Below are 24,968 nucleotides of genomic sequence, written 5' to 3' on the forward strand. Positions count from 1 at the left end.
AAGTAATCTGAAATTAATAAAAAGTAATCTAAAACTGACATAATATACAAGTTAAGCGTAAGAAGGGACATCACACTAAACATAACTCTTTTTATATTTATTATGAATAACAAATGGGGAGTGGAAAATCTGCACACATAACCACAAAGTAGTGATATTTGTAGAACTGTCCAGTTTGGTCATGGTTGCGTTCTTCTATTCATCGTGGAACTTGGGCAGTTTATCTCCTGGAACAACTATATGCTTGACTTCTGCTTCAGTGATGACCACCAGGTGAACCACACCACCACTGACATTGTCCCGACCCATAGCCAGAGCCAAAGCTGTGAAGACACAAACAATAGTCCACATTTCTTTATTCACAGTAAATATAAATGTCAATAAACTTCTTATTGCAATTCTGCTGTACCATTTGTGGAAAACTGTGTAGCCTCTTCTAAACTCATATCAGGTTTGAATTTGGCATCCACATAACCATAGATGTATGTGCTGCCCGATCCACCGATGGTGAAAGGCTGACTGAGCAGCATTCCTCCCAAAGACACTACGTATATCTGTAGAAAGGCAAAATATTTGCAAAAGAGAATGTTACTTATCTGCATTTCAGATGTTTGTAGCTTTGATTAAACAGAACATATATATATATATATATATATATATATATATATATATATATATATATATATATATATATATATATATATATATATATATATATATATATATTTCTGTGCTTAGCTAAAATATACTTTCCTTTTGATTTAAATGGCCATAAGTTTTCATTATTTCCACACCAACTAATAATTTTCAATGCAATCTGTACTGTTAATGTTATATCATTCTCTTTATTATTTTAATTTATTTGCATGCCTATAGCAACTTTGAGAGCATTTTAGAGCCATATGTGACTGTGATGCAGATCTCTGTTTTTTGTTTTGCAGAGCATCACCTGTGGTCCCTTTTTCCTGTCCCAGCCCGCTGTGATGAAGCCTGCCTGCAGCTCTTCCTTATTGTTATAGCAAAGTTCCCTCATAATGGATGCTGCAGCTTTCACCAATGGAGGAGATTCCATCTGAATACTAAAGATATAGAGAGATTTTACAGCCACAGACAAAATTTAAAGTATTAGTTCACTTTAAAATGAAAATTACCCATGATTTACTCACCCTCTAGCTATAGGTGTATATGGCTAGGTGAACATATTCAGAGTTATATTAATAAATATCCTGCTTCAAAGCTTTATAATGGCAGTGAATGGTGCCCATGAGTTTGAAGATCAAAAAAGTGCATCCATCCATCATTAACATACTCCACATGGCTCTGAGGGGTTAAAAAAAGCCTTCTGAAGCATATTGATGGGGCTTTGCAAGAAAAAATATCTCTATTTACCACGTTATAAAGTAAAATGACCATGAGCCCAATTCACTGCCATTATAAAGCTTGGATGAGCCAGGGTATGTATTACCATAACTCTGACTGTGTTCATCAAAAAGAACAATGTTATATACACCTAGGATATAGCTTTGAGGGTGATTAAATAATGGGGTAGTTTTTTCTTTGCGACAGTAATAACCAGACCTGTGAAAGGACAGCTGGAATTTGGCCATTTTAGTAACAGCCTGTGCATCTGCCAGTGATCCAGCTATGCAGCAGAATATTCTATCATGCACCTGGATCAGCTTGTTGATGGTTTTGGATGACACATAAGACCTGTAGGTAAAAGTTATATTGTAGTTAAGAGAGGTGCAATTGTGTGTAATAGGATAATGAACAAATTGTTGGAAAATACTCACTCTCCCATAGAAGCTCTGGAGTCAGATCCAATGATTACCCCTCCATTGAACTTGACAGCAAGAATGGTGGTCTAACCAATAAGTAATACAATTATAAATGAGTTAAGTACTGACACACACACACACACACACACACACACACACACACACACACACACACACACACACACACACACACACACACAAATATATATTTAAAGTATCCTTCATATAAAATTCTACATATAAGCCTATGTAAAATGCATTAGAAATTAACCTCATCAAATGTTTAGGTCTAATAAATCTGACAAATGCTGGTAAATCAAAATTTTAAAGACATGGCATTTAATAAATTGTGTTGAGGTGAGATTTAGTGACATCTATGGTCAAATGGAAAATGAATCGAGAGAGGAAACTAACCCTACACGCTCTACCATTGTTTTAAATGCGCAAAAATGCGTAAGCTCAGTGGGAATTTATGCAACAATCCATAATTAAAACTTTAGATCCCTCCAAATGTAAGCTGATATTCAAGATGACTCTCGATCGTCTTTGACCAATGATGCCACATACACGAAAGCGAAAGTAAATTTGAGCTAAATCATACTAATCTGCAGATTCACAACTAACATTACATATAAGACTGTTATATATTTAAACGAGCATTTCATAACGTTATCTCAAACGATAAAAAAAAAAAAACATCTCTATCTCCGACGAGCATTTAAAGTCAATTACGCGTCAGTTTTCTAAACACACTGCATAAAGTCATATATAAACACGACCATCGGCCTACTTACGCCAGTGCTGACACCTTTTACTTGTGAGTATGAATTATGTCTCTCCATTATTATAAACGAAACATACAAATTGTGGATAAACGCCTCGCGTACGAGTCGCTCGACTATGAATGCACACGCTCATCTGAAACGGCAAACCTAGCGTTCGCGAGGCGCATTACACGAGGCGAACAGTTCCAGATCAGATTTGGACATGGCACTTTCCTGCGTCCTCGAGCCTACTCTGCCTGGTTTTAACTTCGAAAATTCCACAAGGTAAGTATAAATTATGCTCGACACAGTTATAGTATGATAATACTATGCGTAAAATGTAGAAAACATACCTTGCATTATCATTATCATTGTTTCAGGATGTCGGAACAAAAGTGAAAGTATGTTCAGACCGAATTCAGGTCTTTTTCCTCAAAATGAAAAACATACAGTGTTTTCTACAATCGATTTTATTGTAATCTTCATAGCTAAAAATAAAGTCTGTAAAACTTTTTAAAAGTATCCTGACATGACCTTGATTCATTGCAATCTCGTGTACACACATCTCCTCCTCACCATTTAGAAATATTGTACTGGAGAATGGTTCAGAAGAGGGGAAAGTCAAGGCTCCAAAACCCATGAAAACAGGCACCACCATTGCTGGAGTGGTTTATAAGGTAATTAGAAATAAAAAAACACAGCCTACACTTAGAAAAAATGGTACAAAAGCTGTCACTGGGTCGGTACCCTTTAAAAAGGTTACATGAACCATTTGGGTGCTAATGAATTCTGTACACTTTTGGTACCAATATGTACCTTTGAGGTAGGGTTACATGGGGAAGATGCCCCCTTAAGAACAATGTGTATTTACTTTTAAATTGCAACATATTTAGACAGCCTGTGCATGATGGTGATGCATCAGCCATGTGTTATTATAGAAAATAAATAGCTGAATTAGCTAATTTAGTCGATAAAAAAGTTAAATTATTCAAAGAGGCAATCTTACCCCACAACTGCCCTCCTGCCTGTGGAAAGAAGCCCCACTTGCTAAACTTTAACAGAATGTAGGCCTTAATGACTTAATACAATTCTTATTAATTTTTATATATTTGTTAAAGTGTCATTAATGTAAAATACTAAATCAACTGTTCTATTTAAAATTTAATACAGAATCACAGTAAAATAGATTAATTTGAAAGGTAAAATTATTCTGTGGCTTATGTACAGGCATATTAATATGTACATAATTAAGATATGTCATAATAGACACACTGTGAATGCAAATTGAACAATATTACTCAGCTATAACCTATAGGTTTTAATGAAAGTAAATATGTCTGAAATGTACATCTAATTCATGGACTACTTAATAATAACCTCATTGATTACAATAATTATTACATTTAAAAAAAAAATAATACTAGTAACATCATGCCACTTGGGGCCTTCTGTGCCAAATCTGGCCATCTTACCCCAAGGTATAATTTGATCTATTTACTTCAAAATAAAAACTATAACTTTTACTCAACAAATCTAAAAATATCAGTTTGCACACATCCCTCATTAAAAAACAATACATCAACATAATACAGTGTCATCACTATTTTACAGATACACAAAATAAATCAGTTAACCTCAAAAACATTTTGGCTGACTAAATGATCTCACAAATGTTGATATTCATATTAAATGAAAAAAAGAAAAATAGCATATCCACTCAAGTGCTGAGGGGGTGGTGGAGGGGTATCTTCCCTCGATTTACCCTAATAGGTGCAAAAAGGGTACCTTTTGAAAGGGTACAGCTTTTGTACCTTTTTTTCTGAGAGTGCAATACTGTTTTATACGTAGATATTTTATAAATAAAATAAATGGTGTGTGTGTGTGTGTGTGTGTAGGATGGTGTAGTTCTGGGAGCAGACACCAGAGCCACGTCTGATGAGGTAGTTGCAGATAAAATGTGTGCCAAGATTCACTACATTGCACCTAACATATAGTAAGTAACAGTAGGTATTAAAGATCCATTCCACCAGTTATACTGTAATAAGGGTTTAACATCTATGGCTTCATTTTTTGAAATGTCATATATGGACATTATTTATAAAGGAAATAATAATTAAAATGCATATAAATTAGTCACTTTTTTATTGTATTTATTAGTATTACTTTACAATAGGGTTTCATTTGTTAACCTTAGTTACTAAACTAACAATGAACACAATTTCTACAGCATTCATTTTAATTAATCTTAGTTAAGGGGGGGGGGGGGGTGAAATGCTGTTTCATGCATACTGAGCTTTTTACACTGTTAAAGACTTGGATTCCCATCCTAAACATAGACAAAGTTTCAAAAACTATTTTTGGACGTTTGATGGAGTATTTCTGTGTCAAAATTACTCCTCCCAGTTTCTCACAAGTTTCGGAGAGTTCTTTCGAGTATGGGTCGGCTTGACGTCGACAGAGCGGAAGGTCCTTGTATGGGCCGTAAGGGCTCTTCTCCCGGTAGGGTGAGCGCGCGCGTGACTAGAGCGAGAGAAGAAATGCACGCCCATAAACACTCTCTCGGCTGCAGATCTAGTCGTCCGTGAACACTAATGACGCACCGCGCTCCACTTTATTCCTATGTGTGACATCAAGCGACTTCAACGCTTCAGCACAGCATTCCGGGAAGGCAGCGCTGCATTTGAACCGATTTGAACGCAGAAATGACGGGAAGCTTCACAGCATCGCTTCAGTCGCGTCTCAAAGTGGATTTCCACGCCACTGCTGTCACAGGACTTCACCAAATCATACCAAAGAAGTGTGTTTTTGACAGAGCGGTCCCAGCCATAAAGGTTCGGTCCTGCTTTGGAAGCAGCCGGTGAGTAAAACTGCTTCAAATGTGTCTGCTGTTGGCTACCGTCGTGTGAGTAAACATCAGTAAACGACACGATCGCGTGCTCCATTGTTGTTCTCTGTATAACGTTACACTAGTCTGACGCGCAAAACCGTTTTGCTTGCTACTGCTAAGGTTTAGTCGCATACAATAGTCCACAGAAATGTTGACAGGTCACTAAATACAGTACATACCACAGAGACGGACGTCCTGCTGTTGCTTCTCCTGTTCAATTTATTTCTGCCTCAGATTTGATTCTGGATCATTATCTGTATTAGCTGAGATTGATAGCCATGGGTTTCTCCACGCTTGAGGACGTCACCGCTTTGTTCGCGATCGTCATTCTTTAGCTCCGCCCACACGATACGCCTCCAGGCGCTCGTTTTTTTCCGGAAAGACTCGGTACAGCCTATATTTCTTTTATAAATATAATAAAACTAAAGACTTTTCAGAGATATGAAGGATGCAATACTACTCTATAGGTACTCAAGATTGACATGAGATTGACTGAAACTGAGTGTTTCACCCCCCCTTTAATGTTAATTTTAACATATAAAACATTTATAAGGTCAAACGTTGTATCTATTAACATTAATTAGTTCTCTGTGAATGAAAATATATTTATGAAGATTTTTATTTACAAACACTGTAAAAATATACTGCTCATTGTTAGTTCAAAGTTCATAACATTAATTAATGATAACAACTGATACTTTATTGTAATTTTTTATTTATTTAATTGTGTTAGTTGTTGTGGAGCAGGAACAGCTGCGGACACAGAGAAGACGACGGATATGCTGTCATCAAACCTCACCATTTTCTCCATGAACAGCGGCAGGAACCCAAGAGTCATCATGGCAGTTAACATCCTACAAGACATGCTCTTCAGGTGTGTGCAGAACGCATGGTGTATTGTTATCTTCACCTGTTTTCACAAATACACTGCGTGTTCATGTATGTTTGTTTGTATTATAGAAACTTGTCACTCTCTTAACAATAATGTTTAAGTGCTTGTTCTGCTGTTTCTCAGGTATCGAGGTATGATTGGAGCTCATCTTATTTTAGGGGGTGTTGACTGCACTGGCAGTCATTTGTACACAGTCGGACCTTATGGGAGCATGGACAAGGTGCCATTTCTAGCCATGGGTATGTGACATCCAATTGATGATACAAATTATATTAGTGAGGAATGTGTTCATTCATAGAAATGCATTTCTTTTAGATAAAATAGAATATTACACTCTTAAACAATAAATGTTCTTTATTGGCATCAATGGTTCCATGAAGAACCTTTAACATCCATGGAACCTTTCCATTGCACAAAAGTAATGAAAAAATAATCTTTATAGTTTTGTCTTTTGGAGAAAAAAAAAAAGGTTCCTTCTGGAACCTTTATTTTTGAGAGTGTATATGTATCTAATTTTAAATGTCTAGTCTTCATCAGCTGATGCTTGATTGTGATGTATCCTGCTTTCACAATGGAAATGTTTGCAATATATTTGTGCACATATGTGCTCAATTCTCAAGAGAACTAATGACAGCTATGCATCTGTGTTTTTAGGATCTGGTAATCTGGCTGCAATGGGGATACTGGAGGACGGATTCAAAGTAAACATGGATGTAAGTTGCCTTTTTAAACTGCTTTTTGTAATTTTTCTATGCCAGTACTCCTGTGTTTCTGTAGCTCAAGGTGAGCTACAGACCCAAGCAACAGAAAATGCAACCGAAAAAAAAGTATTTACTTTTTTGAATAATTTGGTTTCAGCATGAACTTGAACTTATTTAGGGCCAAATTGACTAAACAGTGCAAATTAGCGTGAGTGTGTAGTTCCATAAAAGCGCAGATGGGAGTGGAAATTTCAGCACCTGAATTACTGGCGACGGGCAAAATAAAGAACCTGTGGTGTAAAGTATTTGACTGTTCTTAAGTATCTTTTTGGTTTGTTACAACTTTGTAGTTGTACTGAGTATCAATATTAGCAACTTTTATTCTCTACTTGACTTCATGTTTGAATAAATAAATGTACTTTTTACTCCTATACATTTTTGTTGAGTAATGCAATTACACATTACATTTTGTATGGCACCTAACTTTTTCTGCAGCAGTTTGTTTCTGCTATAAAGAAGTGAAATCGCATTCGTCAGATACTAAATCTTGTGTGTTTTGCCTTTACTCACCTAAACATGTCAACAAGGCTACTTTACATGAATGAAAGGTAGTTTATTTATGAGATGAGGTCATGACTGCAGCCGTTGATGAGGCTGAAATCAGAACATCCAGTGCAAGTAGTATTATTTTATTTTACTTAACATTATTTTCCACTGTATTGACGAGACCTTTTGAAAGATATTGGTTTACTTTGGCCTTTTTGTGCACTTGAGTTTAACTGAGACTCGCGAGTTTGTAGATGTTTAAAAGGCTGTTGTGTCGACCTTGATACAATATTTAGGTATTTGGTTTTATTTTGAAAGTAATGGTTTTATTAGAAAGTAAACATGACTTCTTACCTTACAAATCAATAGTTTCATATTTTTACTGGTACACTGTAAAACATTTTGGTTGGTTTTTGTTGGTTTAACTTTAAAAAGTAAGTAACCTGGTTGCCTTAAAATTTTGAGTTTATTTAAATTAAAAATTTGAGTTGATACAATGAAGGAAATTTGTTTAATAAATAGAAACTCAAAATATTTTTGTATCTGAACTACATTAAATTTTTGATAAATCATATATAAATCAAATAATTTTTTACAGTGTATGTCACTTAGGTGTTGAGCACTAGTGCATCGCTGAGCCTGCATTCAGTATGAGTAAAATACCTAAGTACTGTTAAAATTAGATGGCTACTAAGACATTTACTCAAGTAGCATTGGAATTGGTGACTTTAATGAATCTGTACTTTTACTTATGTGTGGTTTTCAAGTACTCTTTACACCTCTGTAAAGAACACAGATGCAGTCGAATCATTTCCACAAGGACCAATGCAATCTACCAGTTACTGTCTGGTTTAAGATGTGCTTTTTAGGTGGTAAATAATGGCATAAATACCAGTAAAATGACGAGTGCTAATCTTAGTAAATTACCTTCCTCATGATTCATTTAATTACTCTCCTCGCATACATTTTGCGTCTGAAAGGGAAACTCCTACAAATGCATTTGCAATAAGGTCAGCCACAAAAATAATTCTGACCACGCCTTTTCAGTGTTTTTCATGGCTTTAGAAAATCCTAAAAGTAGTATTTTAACGGCAAAAGATGGTTTGCGCTGGCGCAAGCTGTGTGTAAATCTGGCTCTAAGCATGTAGAAATGACAGCATTCATTTATATATTACTTTGGATTGTTTGTAGTCAAGTATTGATTCCATTTTGCACGGTTTTCCAGTGCTTTTCCAGTTTATTGACTTGTTTGGCAGTACCTGAAGTTTGTTTTACAATCTGAATTATTAGTTTCTGTGCAAAATTCATTTTCATCATTGATTCATCATTGATTGCCGCTATAATTTTTTTGTGTACCAAATGTTGAGGTCTGTGTTTTGCTGCTAAATAAATATTTAAAGGTAATGTCTCACAGATTAGAAAATAACAGTTTAGCTCTCCATCTGACTGGAAAATAAATGTTATTTAAAATAAATAAATAAATAAATAAATAATACCAAAAAAAGGAACAAAAGAAAGAAAAGAAAAAGAAAAGAAAAAGAAAAAGAAAAAAATGCAAAAGCTTGCAAAATGTTTTGGGCTAAACTGTCACATGCCTGTCCTGTCTTGTGTGCACTTGTGGGTTTTGTCATTCTGAGCATGTGCTCATGTAATTGTCTGACTCCTCCCCTCTTGTTATCTGATTAGTGTTTGATTTCTCCCACCTGTTCCCTCTTGATTTCTTCCCTTTATAAGTTCCTTTTGTTTGTCAGTCTGTGTTGGATCCTTTTATGTCTATAGCTGTGTCTCATTTCGTTAAATTTCGAAGGCTGCATCCTCCGGAGGACACGTCCTGTGTAGGATGCAGTATACGGAGTGTCCTCAATCAGAATTAAATGAGATGTCCTTTATCGGACACACAGGCAGGAAGTATCATGTTGCTATGCTAACACATTCAGCCTTGTTGTGCTCTCATGCCAGTTTATAGGAATGAAAATTATTTATAACTTGAAAATTACTATGAAATGTTTCTTGTCGACAGCAATGTACTGTTCTAAACGTTTAGAAAGCACTAAAGTGTTGTAATCCTGTTAACCACAACTATCTGTTTGAGGTAATAGAGCTTAAAAAACAAAAACAAGCTTGAACTTACATTTTAAACACCACACCTACGCTCGCATGTATATCTGGCAGTGGTGCAGTTTTTTCATATAATATAAAAAAATATATGACGGTTGTTAACGGCGACGCAAAGAATTATGGGTTATCTCCAGCCGCGAAGGCTACACCTCATGCGGTCGCATTTGAAGTGTCCTACTCACTTTTTTGAAATGAGACGGCCTTATGACATATGCAGCCTTCAAATGCACCTCCGGAAGATGCAGCCTTCTGAAATGAGACACAGCTTATGTCTCCAGTTTCCCCGTGTTCCCTTTCGAGAGAGGTTCCTCGTATTACGTATGGGAAAAACTCCTTTTCTCGAGAATGTGAAGCAAAACTTTTAATAAAGGTATCTATGTAAAGCGCAGTGAGCTGCACGGCCATAGCCCAGCGCGAGGAGCGCTCTGATTGGCCGGGCTGCGGCAACTGCAGGAACCTATGGTGAGGCGGCTGAGAGGAACGAACCAATGGGGGGCGTTCCAGAAGCCCGCCGAAAAAGGTGCTTATATTTGCATACAGGAGGCTATATAAGACCCTAATTCGCCATAGGTGTCAGATTTTATCTCCTTCAGCGATACCTTCGCTGGTCTCCGGAAGAAGCACCGCCGTTGAAAAGGCACCAGCGGAACCTGCAGCTGAGGACGACGGACTCCCTCTCCGCCTTCTCTGCCGTTCCAGCTACGCCATCCGGCGTTATATATCCTTTAAACTGTGTCTATGTTGAGTGTTATATGTGTTTGTGTTGCCGCTGCAACGCCACTTCTAGAGCTTACAGGCTTGTTCTACTCGAGGACTCTCTCGTTCCGCCGCGTCGTTAAGCGCCGCGGAAAGACGGAGCTCTTCTCACTCTCCCTCTGCTCTCGTCCCGTCGCGCTGAATAGCGCCGCGGAAAGAGAGAATGTTAGAGGACATGAGCACACTCAAGCCGAAGCTCTCTTCACTCTGCCGCCGCCGCGGCTCTTCTTCCGCCGCTGCCACAGAGTTGTTCCCACTCTTCTCTCATTCCGTCGCGCTACAGCCGCGGACAGAGAATACTAGAGTGAATAGGCGAACTCGAGCCGAAGCTCTCGTCACTATACCGTCGCGCTGAGGAGGCGCCGCGGACAGACGGAGTTTTTCCTCGGACAGAGTTTTACCTCACGCTTCCAATTCTCTCGTCCTGTCGCTCTATCGCCGCGGACAGAGACTACTAGAGTGAATAAACAAACTCGAGCCGAAGCTCTCGCCGTGCTAGAAGCGCCGCGGACAGAGTTTTACCTCACGCTTCCAATTCTCTCGTCCTGTCGCTCTATCGCCGCGGACAGAGAATACTAGAGTGAATAAACAAACTCGAGCCGAAGCTCTCGCCGTGCTAGAAGCGCCGCGGACAGAGTTTTACCTCACGCTTCCAATTCTCTCGTCCTGTCGCTCTATCGCCGCGGACAGAGAATAATAGAGTGAATAAACAAACTCGAGCCGAAGCTCTCGCCGTCCTAGAAGCGCCGCGGACAGAGTTTTACCTCACGCTTCCAATTCTCTCGTCCTGTCGCTCTATCGCCGCGGACAGAGAATAATAGAGTGAATAAACAAACTCGAGCCGAAGCTCTCGCCGTGCTAGAAGCGCCGCGGACAGAGTTTTACCTCACGCTTCCAATTCTCTCGTCCTGTCGCTCTATCGCCGCGGACAGAGAATAATAGAGTGAATAAACAAACTCGAGCCGAAGCTCTCGCCGTGCTAGAAGCGCCGCGGACAGAGTTTTACCTCACGCTTCCAATTCTCTCGTCCTGTCGCTCTATCGCCGCGGACAGAGAATACTAGAGTGAATAAACAAACTCGAGCCGAAGCTCTCGCCGTGCTAGAAGCGCCGCGGACAGAGTTTTACCTCACGCTTCCAATTCTCTCGTCCTGTCGCTCTATCGCCGCGGACAGAGAATACTAGAGTGAATAAACAAACTCGAGCCGAAGCTCTCGCCGTGCTAGAAGCGCCGCGGACAGAGTTTTACCTCACGCTTCCAATTCTCTCGTCCTGTCGCTCTATCGCCGCGGACAGAGAATAATAGAGTGAATAAACAAACTCGAGCCGAAGCTCTCGCCGTCCTAGAAGCGCCGCGGACAGAGTTTTACCTCACGCTTCCAATTCTCTCGTCCTGTCGCTCTATCGCCGCGGACAGAGAATAATAGAGTGAATAAACAAACTCGAGCCGAAGCTCTCGCCGTGCTAGAAGCGCCGCGGACAGAGTTTTACCTCACGCTTCCAATTCTCTCGTCCTGTCGCTCTATCGCCGCGGACAGAGAATAATAGAGTGAATAAACAAACTCGAGCCGAAGCTCTCGCCGTGCTAGAAGCGCCGCGGACAGAGTTTTACCTCACGCTTCCAATTCTCTCGTCCTGTCGCTCTATCGCCGCGGACAGAGAATACTAGAGTGAATAAACAAACTCGAGCCGAAGCTCTCGCCGTGCTAGAAGCGCCGCGGACAGAGTTTTACCTCACGCTTCCAATTCTCTCGTCCTGTCGCTCTATCGCCGCGGACAGAGAATACTAGAGTGAATAAACAAACTCGAGCCGAAGCTCTCGCCGTGCTAGAAGCGCCGCGGACAGAGTTTTACCTCACGCTTCCAATTCTCTCGTCCTGTCGCTCTATCGCCGCGGACAGAGAATACTAGAGTGAATAAACTAACTCGAGCCGAAGCTCTCGCCGTGCTCATTCTACCGCCGCCGTGCTGAAGCGCTGCGGACAGAGAATACTAGAGTAAGTTAGACGAGCGAGCTCGGGCTGTTGGGTATGTCAAGAACAATGTCGCTGCAGCGCGCGCTTACTGCCAAGGAAGTTGTAATGGCTGCCTTGTCATGATAGCGCGCGCCCCTTCCACAGCGCGTTGCTGACTAGAGCGCGGCTTACGTCATAGCACGCGCTCACTGTCAGAGCATAAGGGCGTCGGAAAATGGCTGCCAAGCTAAGCCCTTTTTTCACTCTATCACTTCCAGTCCCCTTTATTCAGGCGGCTGGAAAGGTTTTTACACTGTAGACAAAGTGTCCACTACACAGTGTGCACCCCTACATAAGCACTGTTAATTCAGCCTCACAAAATCACAAATAAATCCCGCCGCGGCCGGATTACACCATATAAAGTCAACTAGCCTTATTGCAGTCAACTAGCCTGTGGTCAAACACGCTTGTCTGCATGCGCGCTTTCAGTCTAGACTAGAGCATAACGGCATTGTGGAATGGCTCACATACCACCCGCACTTCCTTACATTCTCCCAGTTCCCTTAAGTTAGTGACTGGAGATGAAATATTGCAGTCAACTAGCCTGTGTTAAACACGCTCGTCTGCACACTAATGCTGTGTGCGTTTACCCCTGTGGATTTGCTCACTGGTTTGCACCGTGGGTATTCTACGTAGGTTGTGCGCCACTGCACATTGTTTACACTACACACAAAAGAGCTTTCTATGTAGGAAATGTGCCCACTTTACAGTCTGCACTCCTGCACCCAAGCACTTTTCACAAAGTTCACTCTCGCACACACAATATAAATGTGAGGCGTGCGCCCACTGCAAAGCCTGCACCGCCAAAACTAACACTATCCCCACAGTGTTAAAAGCAGTGTTACAGCACAAGCAACCCGGCTAACAGGCCCCTATTACTAAGCGGCCAGCCCCCGAATCTAATTCAACCCCTGGCTTTACGAGCCCAGGCCTGGCAGGCCATTCCTGGTATATAATATTGGGTGTTGAACATATAAAACGAGGTTCTCGCTACAGTTTTGCTCGCAGACCCCGCGATTCAAGCCGTGGTCGAGCCCTCTGTAAGAAGCAGTGTCAGTCACGTGCTTCTCGCTGAGGCATTGAGACTGTTAAAGGAGAGAGCGGCGAAAACAGTACACCCGACGCTAGCGAGTCAGGTTTTTACTGTCGCTAATTCCTCATGCCGAAAATGGGTGGCGGTCTCAGGCCCATTTTCCAGGCATCTGAACAAAGCACTTATGACACGCTCGTTTCAAGGTGCTGACGGTGAAACAAATCCTCGCGCACATTCGCCCCGGGGATTGGGTTTTCTCAATAGATCTGAAAAACGCATACTTCACGTTACGATAACCCCCCACCCCCACTACAGGCCATTCTTGAGATTCGCCTTCGAGGGGCAGGCTTATCAGTACAGTCATTGTCATAGACTCAAGACTTACGGCATAAGAACCACCACGTCTTGATAATGTACATAAAATCGCTAGGGCAGCCGAGATCAGACTCTGTTCACTGCATGGCTAAGCATCTCCTTTTATGGGCAGAGCACAATCTGAGCTCCCTAAGGGCGGCTTACGTGCCAGGTATTCTGAATCAGGGTCCGGACATGTTATCCAGAGGACCCATGTCCCCAGGGGGATGGTCCCTTTACCCGCAAACAATTCAGCTTGCACAGCACACGCTGCCCAATATTTTTTCTGCAAACGCAGGGATGCCCTGGCCCATGTTGGCCCAGACTCCCTCTATATGTTCCCTCCGATCGCGATCCAGCTGCAGCCTGTGCTTTTTAATAGCCCCACTTTGGAAGAACCGCACATGGTTCTCCATACTGTTTCAGCTGTCAGACACAGCCCCATGCCTATTCTGCCAATGAAAGGGAAGGTCTGGCATCCCAATCCCGAGCTGTGGGCCCTCCACGTATGGCCCATCAACGGTATCCGGGAACCTCTCTGACAAGTTATGAACACTATTTCGGAAGCTAGAGCCCCTGCTATCTGGCAGCTCTGCTTGAAGTGGTCAGTGGTTTTCTAACCAATGTGCTTCGCGAAACATCGACGCACACTCATGCGAACTGGCGGAACCGCTCGCTTTCTCCAAGAGCTAATGGATGCGGGTCGTCCCCCCTCCATACTCGGGGTGTGTGTCTCCGCCATAGCAGCTAGCCACGCTCCTATCGCGGCACATTCACTAGGGAAAAGTGATCTTATTGTGTGTTTTCTTAAAGGGGCCAGGAGATTCAGCCCGCCTTGCCCCTACCTCGGTCCCTATTTGGGACCTCGCCATGGTTTTGGAGGCCGTGAAGGGTTCCCCCTCCTAACCACTTCAGAACACGAGCTTGAAGCACATATCACTCAAAACCGTTTTTCTGCTGGCTGTGGCCTCGGTTAACCGAGTGGGTGGCTTACCTGCACTCTCCGTGAGCCCTTCCTGTCTTGAGTTTGGGTCCAGCAACTTCAAGGTTGTGCTCAAACCGAGGCATGGTTTTATGCTGAAAGTGCTATCAACCCCTTCAGTATGCAGCTCTTTGCACTGCTTAACCCGCGTCTCAGAGAGAATAAGACGCAAACATATTCTGCTCAGTCAGAGCATTGAGATTGTATCTAGAGCGCTCCGCCCCCTTCAGGCAGTCGGATCAGCTCTTCATTGCTTCGGTGGCCGCACTAAAGTTTGTGCTGTCATGAAACAGTCTCTCACACTGGATAGTGGATGCAGTCCCACTAGCATATAGGTCCAGGACCTAACCTGTCCTACAGGCATTTAAGCCCACTCCTCTAGAGGCATGGCCTCATCTTGGGCTTGGTCGTGTGACATTTCTTTGGAAGATATCTGTGCGGCGGCAGGCTGGGCCTCTCCGTCCACTTTTATCAGATTCTACAAGTTGGAGGTTCCAGCTCTACAAGCAGGGCTTCTCTCCATCTAGGCTCTATCTTGACCCTGGCAAACAGATTGCCTTACATTTTGGCCTGTACACATTAGTCCTTAAGCACTATTCATTCATCATAAGATCCGACTATGTCCGATCAGCTGTTCAAACGAACCGACTCTTCCGGTTCTTCATTCCCCTTATAAGCCGCCTCTGTCGGTGTCTCGGGGGTTTATAACATGTGCTTTGGGTATACTGGGTCAGTCAGCACACACGGCGCTTTACATTGTGTTCCCATACGTAATACGAGGAACCTCTCTCGAAAGGGAACGTACTCGGTTACTTTCGTAACCTCGGTTCCCTGAGAGAGAGGAACGAGTATTACGTTCCGTGCCGTGTTTATGCTTCTCAGGTATCGCTTCAGTCGATCTTAAAACCTGACACCTATGGCGAATTAGGGTCTTATATAGCCTCCTGTATGCAAATATAAGCACCTTTTTCGGCGGGCTTCTGGAACGCCCCCCATTGGTTCGTTCCTCTCAGCCGCCTCACCATAGGTTCCTGCAGTTGCCGCAGCCCGGCCAATCAGAGCGCTCCTCGCGCTGGGCTATGGCCGTGCAGCTCACTGCGCTTTACATAGATACCTTTATTAAAAGTTTTGCTTCACATTCTCGAGAAAAGGAGTTTTTCCCATACGTAATACTCGTTCCTCTCTCTCAGGGAACCGAGGTTACGAAAGTAACCGAGTACGTTTTCCCTGTTGGTATGTTTTTTGAGTTTGTTTGGGTTTTCTGAGTATGTGTTTTGCCCCATTGTGGGCTTTTGTTTTGTGTTTGTTTCTTTTTGTTATAATAAATACACTCCTTTGCACTTGAGTCCTTGCACCAGTTTTCCTTTGTGTGTTACGTGACAAACTTTACTTGTCCTTTTTGTTTCTTGCCTGAAATCTTTCTGTCATTGTTGTCATTTATCTAACCTTTAGCTGGAGGAGGCCAAGGCACTGGTTAGTGATGCCATTCATGCAGGCATCATGAGTGACCTGGGATCAGGCAACAACATAGACCTGTGTGTGATTACAAAAGAGGAGGTAGATTATATTAGACCTCACCGAGAGTCAGAATATAACTATAAGAGGTAAGGCAACACAGCTCACACATTTTTACTTTATATAATGTCACAGCAACTGTGCATATTCAAAAGTTGTTATCTAATGCCTAATATTAGTAATGTATTGATCTCTCTCTCTCTCTCTCTCTCTCTCTCTCTCTCTCTCTCTCTCTCTCTCTCTCTCTCTCTCTCTCTCTCTCTCTCTCTCTCTCTCTCTCTCTCTCTCTCTCTCTCTCTCTCTCTCTCACACACTCTCTCTCTCTCACACTCTCACTCTCTCAGACAGGCTAAGTATAAGTATAAGCCAGGTACAACACCGGTTCTAAGTAAAACCGTGTCTCCGCTGGACCTGGAGTTGGTGCATGAGACAGTTCAAATGATGGAAACAGGATCCAGTTGAGCCAAGAAATACACTGTGGTGCTGTAATGTGCTCTGGAAGAGGGATCCTTGATCTCATTTACTGTTTTGATGTTAGATTTGGCTGTAAACAGTTTTTTTAATGTCTGATGTTTATTCTCTTTATCCCATGGCTTGTAGTGGACTGTGCAAATGGCAGAGTGCAGAGATAATCATCAATAAAAAATACAAGTTCCAGCACATGAGCTGGACAATTTAAACACAAATATCAAAAATGCAATACAATTTTTTTTTGTAATATTAATGTTGCATTTAAATGCTTTAAATTTTTAAAATAAAAGAAGTTACAATAAAATAATGGGATTTTTTAAATTTATTTTTTATTGTGTAGGCCTAAACTTGTTGCAAATGATAAATAAGGCCTAATTATCGAGCTACAGCCTGTTATATTTTAAAGGTGGACATATCTTTAAACATTTCTTAAAAATAAAAATACATATTTAATATGCAACCAGCGACCAAAGGATATTTAAAAAGGAAAAAAGATCAGTCAATGGAATTTATTTTGACCTCTGAACAGCATTAGTAGCCTACTGGTTGTGACTTGAAAATCAAAGTAAAGTTCTTAAACATAAATAAGGTCAGTTTATAAATTTTTAATAATATATTGAATCCGACTGAATAATGGCGCGTTTTGGAATAGGGTGTGTCCAGGCTTGTTTCCGTGTTCCTGACCAATGTTACACCTGTTTAACCTGCATCAGATGAATCTACATAGATACTGATGACGCTGAAAGACTATTTGCTCCTATTTGGTAAGCCAGACATGTATAGAACTTTCCTCAAAGAATCACACAATTACCATGTTTCAAATACTCTTTAACAACAGAAACAAATAGAAAAACATAATTTACAGATGCTATTTGCTGATAGCGTATGTGTATGTTTTTTAAATGTATATTCTGATTCTTGTCGTAATCGAAACTATGAAACGGCTTCTCTTAATCTTTCGGTTTCGAAATCATTGTCTTCCGTAGAAGAGTCATATTTCCTTCATGTAAAATACGCACACTTAGGTCATTTCGCTTTACTATTGTAATTACTTTAATTGTCCTTTCCTTATAAGAAGAATGGCTCTTTTGGATGTAAGTGGGTATAAATATAATTCCGCGTCACAGTTTGGCTTTAAGCAAACGCATCTTCTCGACCGGTCGAATCACTATAGTTTTGGGACCAAATGCCAGGAATTCGCGGTACCTGTCGGAGTTGATGTAAGTAACTTCAATATAAATTCATCAATATAATTTCTAAATTCATTACTACATCTTAGAGGCGTTAGGCTAAGGCAACATAAAAACACATTTTGTGAGAAAATGGAAGAAGCATATTGCACCAAATAGCATAAACAGATGAATCCAAAAATATCACTTGATTCATAAACCTGTCTATACTATTTTCAGCAGTTGCATAACAGGTTATTAATACGACATTTTTAAGATTTTTTTAAATTTACTTATACACCAATGTTTCTCATATCGCTCAAATAAATTAGCTTTTCGAAACATAGGGGGCAGAACCACAGCAAAAAAAAAAAATAAAAAAAAAATAAATTATATATATATTAGCCTGCACTGTAACATTATCTTTTCCCATCAGCCCTCTAAGTTTCTGAAATCATGTAGTTGTGAGGATGGCGTTTCCATAGATCTGAATCATGGCACCACAACTCTGGCATTTAAGTTCCGTCATGGAGTCATCGTGGCTGTTGATTCCAGAGCTTCAGCTGGAAAATACATCGGTAAGCATCCATACATCAAGTGTGTAAACACTTCCTTAAGTCAGTATCATAATAATACATGTTGATAACAGCAATTGTTTTAGGCTATAGTAAAAGTAGCCTAAAACACAGCAATTGTGCACACTATGACAACCTGTGTTTATTTGCCATATCATGATGTTTCTCCTAATGTGATGCAGCATCAAAGGAGGCCAATAAAGTGATTGAGATCAACCCTTACCTGCTGGGCACAATGTCCGGCAGTGCTGCAGACTGTCAGTACTGGGAGAGACTGCTGGCTAAAGAGTGCAGGTCTGTCTCAGCATGCTTCTGAGGGGATGATGAGCAGCATCTGCTCACAGGATGAAGTTACCAGTTTGTGTTTGTGTTCAAGTGTATCAGAAAATGTATTCAGCCTAAAACCTTGGTTAAAGATTATTTGAAGAAAAGATCATTTTATTCATTTAAAAATGACTAATCAGTGCGATCAGTGCGTAAAGATTTAAACGGATAATTAACCCCAAAAATGTAATTCTGTCATCATTTACTCATTCTCATGTTGTTCTAAAACCTTTTCAATTCACATTTATTTGTATAGTGCTTTTTACAATACATATCATTTAAAAGCAGCTTTACAGAAAATGCATACATCTATAAATGTAAAGTGATTTGTTATCAGAGGAGACTGTGTCCATGTTATGTATTTCGGAAATGTTCATATACAAAGCACTCAGTTAGTTAACAATGCATTATTAATCAATATTACAATAAATTAAGGCACAGACAATGGGCTAAGTGAAATAAGAATACATATTGTTAACAATGATTAGAGTATATAGATAATTGAGTATGGGTGCGTGTTGATGCAGAGCTGCATCATCTAAAGTCCTCGCAGGAGTTGGAGTCGTTCCTTTACAGGTGTTCATCAGTTTTTATGAAAGGCTGGATCCAGACTGTATGACTTTCTTTCTTCTGCTGAACACAAAATCAACAACATATTTTGAAGAATGTTTTTTTTTTGTGTTGACTTTCATTGTCCAAAAAACTTTAAACTTCAGAAAGGACATAAAGTATAAAGCAACACTTTGTATAATGAACAGATCGAAATGTATCTGTTTATTATAAAATAATCAGATATTATCCTTAAATTGTTATCATTTCGAGCATAAGTTGCATAACATGCTTATTGTGTCTACTTAACTGAATATATGTCACTGCCATATGAACATTACTTTGATACACTCATCTCTGACTAATAAACGAATACTTTCTAAACTGTTACACTAAAACAAGCATTTTCTGTAAAGCTGCTTTGAAACAATATTTATTGTGAAAAACGCTATACAAATGAACTAGTATTGAATTATAAAAACGTGATAACGCCATACAAGTTTGAAATGACATGATTAAATGGTGAACTATCACTTTAAGAAGAAGAGTAGTTATACTATCCGTTTAGCTTTTTTTAAATTATTATTATTTTTTAAAATAAAAAAATATATTAATGACCACAGTGCTCCAGGAAGTGAAAATGCATTTTCCTCCATTACTACTGTTATTTTATCTGGAAAAAAAAGTATAGCAGATTGTATGTATTCTTAGATTTACCATAATAATTCATTCAAATATTAATATGCAAGTATTTGTGTGTTAAAAACAGACTTTACAAACTGCGTAACAAGGAGAGAATCTCAGTGTCTGCAGCCTCCAAACTCCTGTGCAACATGATGCTGGGATACAGAGGGATGGGTCTTTCTATGGGGAGTATGATCTGCGGCTGGGACAAGCAGGTGAAGTCTTTGGGCCCTATTTTAACAATCTAAGAGCATAGTCTGAAGTGGATGGTGCAGGCATGTCCGAATCCACTTTTGCTAGTTTACTGACAGAAAAAATGGTTGGCACATTGTCCAAAAGGGTTGAACCTTTTCTTTAAATGATTCATGGATGTGTTTTATTTGTAATGTGCAATAAATCAGAATGTCATCTCATATTCCTTTTAAAAGCCAGGTGCACTTGCAATGATTGGTCAAATAATTAGCCCATTTCATTCGTCATTATTGCAAATAGGTAATTCTGATACATGCAACGACTATCAGTAACTATCCATTACAATGAATATTTACATGTAGGCATTTTTATCTTGATGTACACAATAATAATCTTTTACAATGTAATCAATTTATTTTTAATATTTAAAAATATTTGTGTGCTGCTGCACGTCCCTGTGTGTGTAACAAGCAGAGTGTATGCACGTTGTGCAACCGCCTATAGGCACATATTACTAACACAACCTTTAAATAACGCACAAAATACTACTTTAGACCAGAGGTCTAAATGCATTATATTTATATTAAAGCAGCACTTGGCAACTTTTGCTCTCGGGGTCCCCCTACAGTTTGGAAAAAATAATGTCCTCAACTACTGTCGTAAGATCTGTCATCCTACAACAGGGGATGCCATCGCGCGTGCATTTGTCATGACAACCCTGATAGCCCTGAACTAAGCCCCTTTCACACTGCGATTCCGGCAAATACACGGATAATGCGACCCGGCATTTGTTCCCGGACACAAAACCCGTACGGTCCCGGAACGAGTTGACACGTGACATCCGGATGTGACGTATAATGGCGAGCGATCTCAGCTTCAGCGCGGATAGTAAGGAGCTCCGTGGTCTCGACTTGTGTCCAGTTTGCACACATTTCTTCTTGTTTAATTTTAGTTTCTTTTGTATACGAACAACCTCTGCGTTTAAAACACCGACTAGCTCTTCTGGCACTGCAGGGTTGTATTATTGAAAAAACAAGCTCTAGGAGTCGCATGATAACTACGTACACATTGCGGCATTAGTTTCGGCTTTTGTTCACACAGCGCTCATCCCGGGTCGGATCCCGCAATATTACTAGGTCCCCGACCCGGGTTCAATTCGGTAATCAATCCCGGGACGTGGTTGCTTTCACACAGAAGGCGACCCGGCAATGTTCCGGGAATATTGCGGGTCCGACGTGCAGTGTGAAAGGGGCTCTAGTGATGCGTGGGTCGTCTCATAACCCCGCGGACCCCGTATGTCTATTTAATGGTCATGGGTGTGGGGCGGGTTGTAAAAATATATATACAGTGGTGCGGTGCGGGCCAAATAACTTCATAAAAGTGGCGCCGCGGGTTGGTGCAGCACTAACAGTTAACCTGAACACTGCAAGAGGAGTTCGAGTTCTTCTGGCGTCGCGTGTGAAATGTCTTCATCCCAGGTAACGTTACAGTCAGTGGCATGTTTCAGCATGTCATATGAATATAATTTCATGGGTTTTATTTTTTTTCAAACGCCAAATAATCACGATGCTCACGTTTACAAGCCAGCGTCATTATAGTAGTCTATTGGTTAGCGTTTTACAGAATCTATATGATACTTCAGTTCAATGTTTGAGTGGTAGATCACCGTAACAAGCAGAACCGCATCGGTCGGGCACGCCTCCTTCAGCTCACGCCGACGAGCAAACGCTAGTCACATGTTGATCCTCGTCCTGCCTTTAATCCCATCACTTTTTCGTTTCCTCTTATATTGCTTTCCTCCAACAAAACCTTTTCTTTCTTATGTGTCTGTGCTGCTTCGGACATGACTATATTATCCGACGAACAAAGTTGGGCTCGCACGTCCGAATGTAAGGAAGTGTGGGTGTTGGTGGAAGTGACGTATATGCCGTAAAGCAGTCAAATTTTGTAGTTCTTTTTGTTCTTGGGTTACTACCCGAAACCCGAAGTTTAAAAGTACGATTAAAAACGATACAGACCCCATCAGGCTATGGCAGACGTGTCATTCAACCTATTGTAAGTCGATTTATCATCACAAGAGTCTTAAAAAATATATTATGAAGGTTGAAAAGTTACCTAGTGCTGCTTTAATTTTTGGCTACTTGATATTTATTATAATAATTTTATGAATATATTATATGAATTAAAAGTAATTATAATTAATATAATATAAATATAATAAATAATTAGCACCAAAAGATGAGCAATTTTGTCTCTAAATATTTTTTCACTATAAACTGCTTTAATTTGGAATGAGAGATGTTGGACAAAGTTCTTTTTATGCCTTCTTTTATATGCACGTTATCTTACTGAACAATACTTTGCCATGACTGTTGCTTTTAAATGTGCTATATAAATAACATTTGACTTTGACTTAACTTGAACTGAAAACAACTACACCATTGACCACCTGCTACCCAGGTAAGTTCGAGATTAGTTTGAGGAAACTCTGGTTTTTCGGGGCTCAAGAAGGTGGATTGGTTTCATTACCATGGTAACTTACACTTCACAGCTAACCTGCTCTGGAGCAGGTTTTATTCTGGGTTAGAGATAGCAAACCCAAACTGGACCAATCAGCTGCAAGTAAAGATAAAAAAAAAGCCACACCCCTCTCAAACTTACCTAGGTAGCAACTGAAACCAGCTGTGTGCAACAAGCCATAGGTGGTCAATGGTGCAGTTGTTTTCAGTTCAAGTTAAGTCAAAGTCAAATGTTATTTATATAGCACATTTAAAAGCAACAGTCACGCCAAAGTGTTGTTCAGTAAGACAACGTGCATATAAAAGAAGGCATAAAAAAGAACAAGGCACACAATTGGCATTACACAATATAAACACAATAGATACAATTAAATTCACAATTGTAAATAAAAACACATCTGACCCAATACAATCTAAAATAATAAATAATATCAAATCTACCAATATCGATCTAATCAAAAGCCAGAGAGAAAAGATGAGATTTAAGAGCCAATTTAAAACTGGCCAATACAGTAGCAGACCTCACATTGAAGAGCAGACTGTTCCAGAGTTTAATAAAATCCAAATTTGCCTCAAAATATCACCGCACCAACAATGTGCCAGAACACACCTTGTTTTCTGAACAGCACACCCATATGCGCACAGATGGGCGCAAGTGCATTTGCTATTTTAACAACGTGTCAAAAATGATAACTGTGTCGGCCTGAAACCAGCAAAACACACGTGCGTCGCATTGCGCCGGGTGTATGATAGGGCCCTTTGTGTTTAAATAACTGTTGTTATTTGGTTGTTTGCATATTTTGAGGGTATTCTTAGTCTAAGCATATAATATTATAGAATAAAATTAAATAAAACAATAAAATTATTGTATAATTCTCTTAGTAAGATATCATAATCTTGGTTTGTATCAATTATGCATACACATAATCTCCAGTTATATTTATATGATCTTTTTCCTCGCATAAGGGGCCAGGCCTGTACTATGTGGATGACAATGGCACACGTCTCTCTGGCCGGATGTTTTCCACTGGCTGTGGGAACAGCTATGCGTATGGTGTCGTGGACAGCGGTTATCGTGAGGATATGACAGTGGAGGAGGCATATGAGCTGGGCCGGCGTGGTATCGCTCATGCCACTCACAGAGACGCTTACTCTGGTGGTGTGGTCAACCGTAAGTACTGCAATATAAACAAACTGCCAATAAATCTGAGATGGATCTGAAACTTTTTCAACATAAAAATTACCTAATTTGTGCCTTTGTGTTTTAGGATTTTTCAGAAGTGTATAAATACTCATTTGTCCTCAGTCTGAATACTTTATTAATGACAGAAATGTTTTCTCCTAGTTTACCACATGCAGCAGGATGGCTGGATCAAGGTGTGTAAGGAGGACGTGTCCGAGTTAATCCACCGCTATAGGAAGGGAATGTTCTGATCACATATGATCTGTTATTCATGCAAAACTCACTGTTTCATTATTTTATCTGACACAGTAACAATTAAACATCTCAAATCAAAGATGCATTTTGGTACATTCTTTGTAATATGATTTCATTGTATTTTCTGTAACTCTTTTAGCAATCTTAATGTGCTTATTTGCAGGATTCTTGTGTTTAGTCACAACATTTTATAAAGCTTATATATAAATGCATCATTATAAAAACTTCACTTAAGTAAGGTATATCAATAATATAATTTCATTACAATGGTATTTGACACAGTTCTGAATAGAGACTGCACTAAAAGAATTTTGTATTGACAGTCTAAAAATGACAATGATTGTACCCATAACAGAAAAAGGTGTGATTTAAGACTATGTATTAGACACAAAACTGGTCATCATTAAAATAGATATAAAATATAAATATAATAAAGTTAAAGCTTAAATTCAAGCATTGTTAAAATATTATTCTTATCTACATGATGTTTCATTAAAAACAAAAACAAAACTTTTTAAAAAAATATTCTGTAAAGCAACAATGTGTCATTCTAGCTAATGCTTGACCAATAGTATTAATGTGGGCCATTAGTTGCTAGGCAGATTTGAATGTAGCAGGTTGTGTATCAGATCACATTTGCAGGAATGCTTGGACCTATAACACTTACAGAAAATATTCTGCATATTTTAGTATGATACATAAACTGT

At 39.9% G+C, this 24,968-nt stretch overlaps 3 protein-coding genes across 3 annotated transcripts; 2 read left to right on the forward strand and 1 right to left on the reverse strand.

Moving 5' to 3' along the window:
* Positions 1-82: 82 nt before the first annotated feature.
* psmb12 (proteasome 20S subunit beta 12) lies at positions 83-2,720 on the reverse strand. The gene is made up of 6 exons (XM_067425867.1): positions 2,573-2,720; positions 1,794-1,864; positions 1,579-1,710; positions 950-1,079; positions 410-554; positions 83-323 (listed from the first exon to the last, which is right to left on the reverse strand). Exons 1-6 carry the CDS (start codon positions 2,618-2,620, stop codon positions 196-198), a joined length of 654 nt encoding a protein of 217 aa, XP_067281968.1. The 5' UTR covers positions 2,621-2,720; the 3' UTR covers positions 83-195.
* Positions 2,691-17,134, forward strand: psmb13a (proteasome 20S subunit beta 13a). The gene is made up of 8 exons (XM_067425866.1): positions 2,691-2,827; positions 3,126-3,219; positions 4,438-4,535; positions 6,163-6,303; positions 6,445-6,560; positions 6,976-7,034; positions 16,278-16,429; positions 16,685-17,134. Exons 1-8 carry the CDS (start codon positions 2,766-2,768, stop codon positions 16,800-16,802), a joined length of 840 nt encoding a protein of 279 aa, XP_067281967.1. The 5' UTR covers positions 2,691-2,765; the 3' UTR covers positions 16,803-17,134.
* Positions 17,135-17,739: 605 nt separating this feature from the next.
* Positions 17,740-24,340, forward strand: psmb8a (proteasome 20S subunit beta 8A). The gene is made up of 6 exons (XM_067426286.1): positions 17,740-18,031; positions 18,417-18,558; positions 18,738-18,849; positions 20,198-20,327; positions 23,790-23,994; positions 24,169-24,340. The coding sequence occupies exons 1-6, from the start codon at positions 17,891-17,893 to the stop codon at positions 24,255-24,257; spliced, it is 819 nt and encodes a 272-aa protein (XP_067282387.1). The 5' UTR covers positions 17,740-17,890; the 3' UTR covers positions 24,258-24,340.
* Positions 24,341-24,968: the final 628 nt, after the last annotated feature.

This window comes from Pseudorasbora parva, chromosome 19, assembly GCF_024679245.1.
Source record: "Pseudorasbora parva isolate DD20220531a chromosome 19, ASM2467924v1, whole genome shotgun sequence".
In the NCBI taxonomy this organism is placed as follows: domain Eukaryota; kingdom Metazoa; phylum Chordata; class Actinopteri; order Cypriniformes; family Gobionidae; genus Pseudorasbora; species Pseudorasbora parva.

Bases quoted from the DNA above. Each gene is read 5' to 3' on its own strand.
- psmb13a (XM_067425866.1), top strand. From the start codon at position 2,766: ATGGCACTTTCCTGCGTCCTCGAGCCTACTCTGCCTGGTTTTAACTTC. The intron at 3,220-4,437 runs GTAATTAGAAAT...GTGTGTGTGTAG, and splicing joins TTGCTGGAGTGGTTTATAAG to GATGGTGTAGTTCTGGGAGC. The intron at 6,561-6,975 runs GTATGTGACATC...CTGTGTTTTTAG, and splicing joins GGTGCCATTTCTAGCCATGG to GATCTGGTAATCTGGCTGCA.
- psmb12 (XM_067425867.1), bottom strand. From the start codon at position 2,620: ATGGAGAGACATAATTCATACTCACAAGTAAAAGGTGTCAGCACTGGC. The intron at 1,080-1,578 runs GTCTGGTTATTA...CTATATCTTTAG, and splicing joins TTCCAGCTGTCCTTTCACAG to TATTCAGATGGAATCTCCTC. The intron at 324-409 runs GTACAGCAGAAT...GTGTCTTCACAG, and splicing joins TACACAGTTTTCCACAAATG to CTTTGGCTCTGGCTATGGGT.
- psmb8a (XM_067426286.1), top strand. From the start codon at position 17,891: ATGGCTCTTTTGGATGTAAGTGGGTATAAATATAATTCCGCGTCACAG. The intron at 18,559-18,737 runs GTAAGCATCCAT...AATGTGATGCAG, and splicing joins TTCAGCTGGAAAATACATCG to CATCAAAGGAGGCCAATAAA. The intron at 23,995-24,168 runs GTAAGTACTGCA...GTTTTCTCCTAG, and splicing joins CTCTGGTGGTGTGGTCAACC to TTTACCACATGCAGCAGGAT.